The sequence below is a fragment of the Eimeria mitis genome, genomic scaffold (assembly GCF_000499745.2).
Source record: "Eimeria mitis Houghton genomic scaffold, Emh_scaff6740, whole genome shotgun sequence".
In the NCBI taxonomy this organism is placed as follows: Eukaryota; Apicomplexa; class Conoidasida; order Eucoccidiorida; family Eimeriidae; genus Eimeria; species Eimeria mitis.
In genome coordinates, this window is record NW_024015827.1 from 1 (window position 1) to 2,697 (window position 2,697).

General features: G+C 47.6%; 1 protein-coding gene across 1 annotated transcript; it reads right to left on the reverse strand.

Annotated features, from left to right (window-relative positions):
• Positions 1-211: 211 nt before the first annotated feature.
• EMH_0088860 (uncharacterized protein) lies at positions 212-2,028 on the reverse strand (the record flags this gene model as incomplete). The annotated part of the gene is given in 6 exon segments (XM_038022955.1): positions 212-665; positions 669-734; positions 1,251-1,354; positions 1,460-1,549; positions 1,790-1,877; positions 2,009-2,028. Coding segments are annotated over 6 exon segments (822 nt in total).
• Positions 2,029-2,697: the final 669 nt, after the last annotated feature.

Sequence of the window (2,697 nt, forward strand, 5' to 3'; positions counted from 1 at the left end):
TCAGAACGAGCAGCAACAACATGCGGCAGCAACTCACGCAGTGTCTGTGCTGTCTTCTTACGCACCAACTCCGCCATAAAGACAGTCGGCATCTGTGCCTCTTCCTCAAGCCGCTGCATTTCTTTTTCTTTTTCTCTCTTCACTTTCTCCAGTCTCTTACTCTCTGCTGCTTGTTGTCTCTCAAACTCAGAAGCATAACGATGAGCGCTGCTTATCTGCACGCATATAGGGGCCCCTGAGGGGGCCCCGCTGGGGGCCCCCCCGCTGGGGGCCCCACTGGGGGCCCCGCTGGGGGGCCCTGAGGCTCCGCTTGAAGGGGCCGTATCAGAACCACCAATAGGGGCCTTCTGGCTAGCAGCAGCAGCAGTAGCAGCAGCAGCAGGTGGTCCTGCTGCTCCTGCTGCTTCCGGAGTTCCTGCTGCAGTTGGTGCTGCTGTTGCTGCTGCTGCTGGCCCGTTGCTGCCAGTGTCAGCAGCAGCTGCAGCAGCTGCAGCAGGAGTGGTTTTCGGTGCATTTGTTCCCCCTCCCTTTGTTGCTTTTGCCTTTGCGTTTGGTTTCTTCGGCCCCCCTGTTGCTGCTGCTGCTTGCTGCTGCTGCTGCTGCTGCTGCTGCTGCTGCTGCTGCTGCTGGGGTGTCTCCCCAGACAGAGACAGCCACGCCTCTCTGANTGCTGCTGCTGCTGCTGCTGCTGCTGCTGCTGGGGTGTCTCCCCAGACAGAGACAGCCACGCCTCTCTGAAGGGAGAAGGAAAAAGCTTCTCGTATGGCCGTGAGGGTTCGAGGTGAAACAAAGCCAACAAAGCACTGAAATTCTCGCTGTGGTTTTTATATAAAAACTCCTCGTTTGTTAAAAACCTAAAAAATAAATATAAATAAAAAAAAACAAATATAAACTGCACTCATGCAAATAAAAAAGAAAACAAAAATACACAAAATAAATTTATTTATTAACTCAGAATGTCGCTTCAATAAGCAATCAACATAATGCACTCATAGTCAGAGACAGCGCTGCTGCCTGCTGCTGCTCCTGCTGCTGCTGCTGCTGCTGCCGCTGCTGCTGTTGTAAGTAAGTGGTGCTGAGGGAATAAGACCGGTCCCGCTGCTGCTGCTACGAGGCAGCAGCAGCATCCGCGTCTGCTGCTGCTGCGCGCCTGCACTGCAGCAGCAGAGCTTGGCTCAGCAGCTGCAACAGCAGCAGCAGCAGCAGCAGCAGCAGCTGCTGCTGCTGCTGCTGAAGTAATTTGCTCTCACCGCATTGTCTTTGAACTATCCTTGGGGTTGCTGAGGATACACTCGGTCTTGAAGAAGCCCTTGGGGGCCCGGCGCTGCTCGTACTGCGGCTTAGGCATTTTATGCTGCGTATACACCCGAAAGTATAAACCCTAAAACCCGCTAAAAAAAAATTAAAAAACCCTAAACCCTAACGTCTATATCCTAAACCCTAAACCCTAAACCCTCACCTTCTGGCAGTGGTTGTGAAGCACCTCCTTGGGGAGCCGTTGAAACGGCTTCATCTCAATATAGCCGGGGGGCCGGTCCGGTGGTTTGGCCTGCAGTAAACCACCAAAAAGTTTTAAGGGTTTAGGGTTTAGGGTGGCACTGTAGAGAGAAGAGGGTTTAGGGTTTAAGCTCCTTTGCAACAACATAAACGCAACGCTGGGTTTATATATATATTCGAGTATAACGTTTTTATGATCCACTCGTAATGAATACATCTATGCATACATTCTTAGACTGTACGGATTGATTAGGGTTTAGGGTTTAGGGTTTAGGGTTTAGGGTTTACAGACCTCTGCAGGGGGAGGTGTTGCTGTTGCTGGCTTGCCCTTGTCTTTGGCTCCTTTGTCCTTAGCTGAGGGCTCCGCCGTAGAAGGGGCCCTGCATGCATCGCAATGAAACTTTATAAAACTTTTATTGAAGAAAGAAAGAAATACAAAAGCTTGAATGAATCGTTAACAACACCTAGGTAAGCAGGGGTAAGGAAAGAGAGAGAGAAGAGAACTCTTTACTTTGGTTTTTTCGGCGCCATCTTCTGTTGTTTCAGTATTTTAACTCTAAATACTTAATATAATATATATTTGGGTCTCAATAAACACAGAAGAAAGAAGAAGAAACATCAGGGTCTTCTGTTTAAGGTCTTCGACTGTCTATGGCTTGTCGTTGGCGGGCGCAGCAGATCCTGAGGTTTATCTGTGGTTCTTTCGGGTGTATGTACACCCGAAAAAAGTACAAAGAATCATAACAAATCGTAAGAGATATAAGTTAACATTCATTTGAAAAATAACGCTGCCTCAGGTTAACTAAGAAGCCCGCATGCAGCAGCGATAGCCTGAAGGGCCCACCAGAAACAGCGGTTGCTGTATTGTTTCTTCTTTGTGTGTTTAAGTAGCTCGAAACATATCTTCTATTTGTTTATAACAATGATAAAATACTCTGAATCCTTATCATTAGTTATAGACTCTTACTTCTCCTTATCTAGCATCCACCTGCCGCCGACCCTCTACATACACCCGAAGAAGAAACAGGCATTCAGTTACCACATGAAATCCTTAGTGTTGTTGCAGCAATCTAAATAAGTGAATATATTTGCTTGTACTGAATTATAAAATACAGAAAAACATAGTAAAGTCAGATATTCAAGTATAACAATAGCTCCTTAATACACTCTGTCGAGTATCGCAACGACTGCAACTGCAAC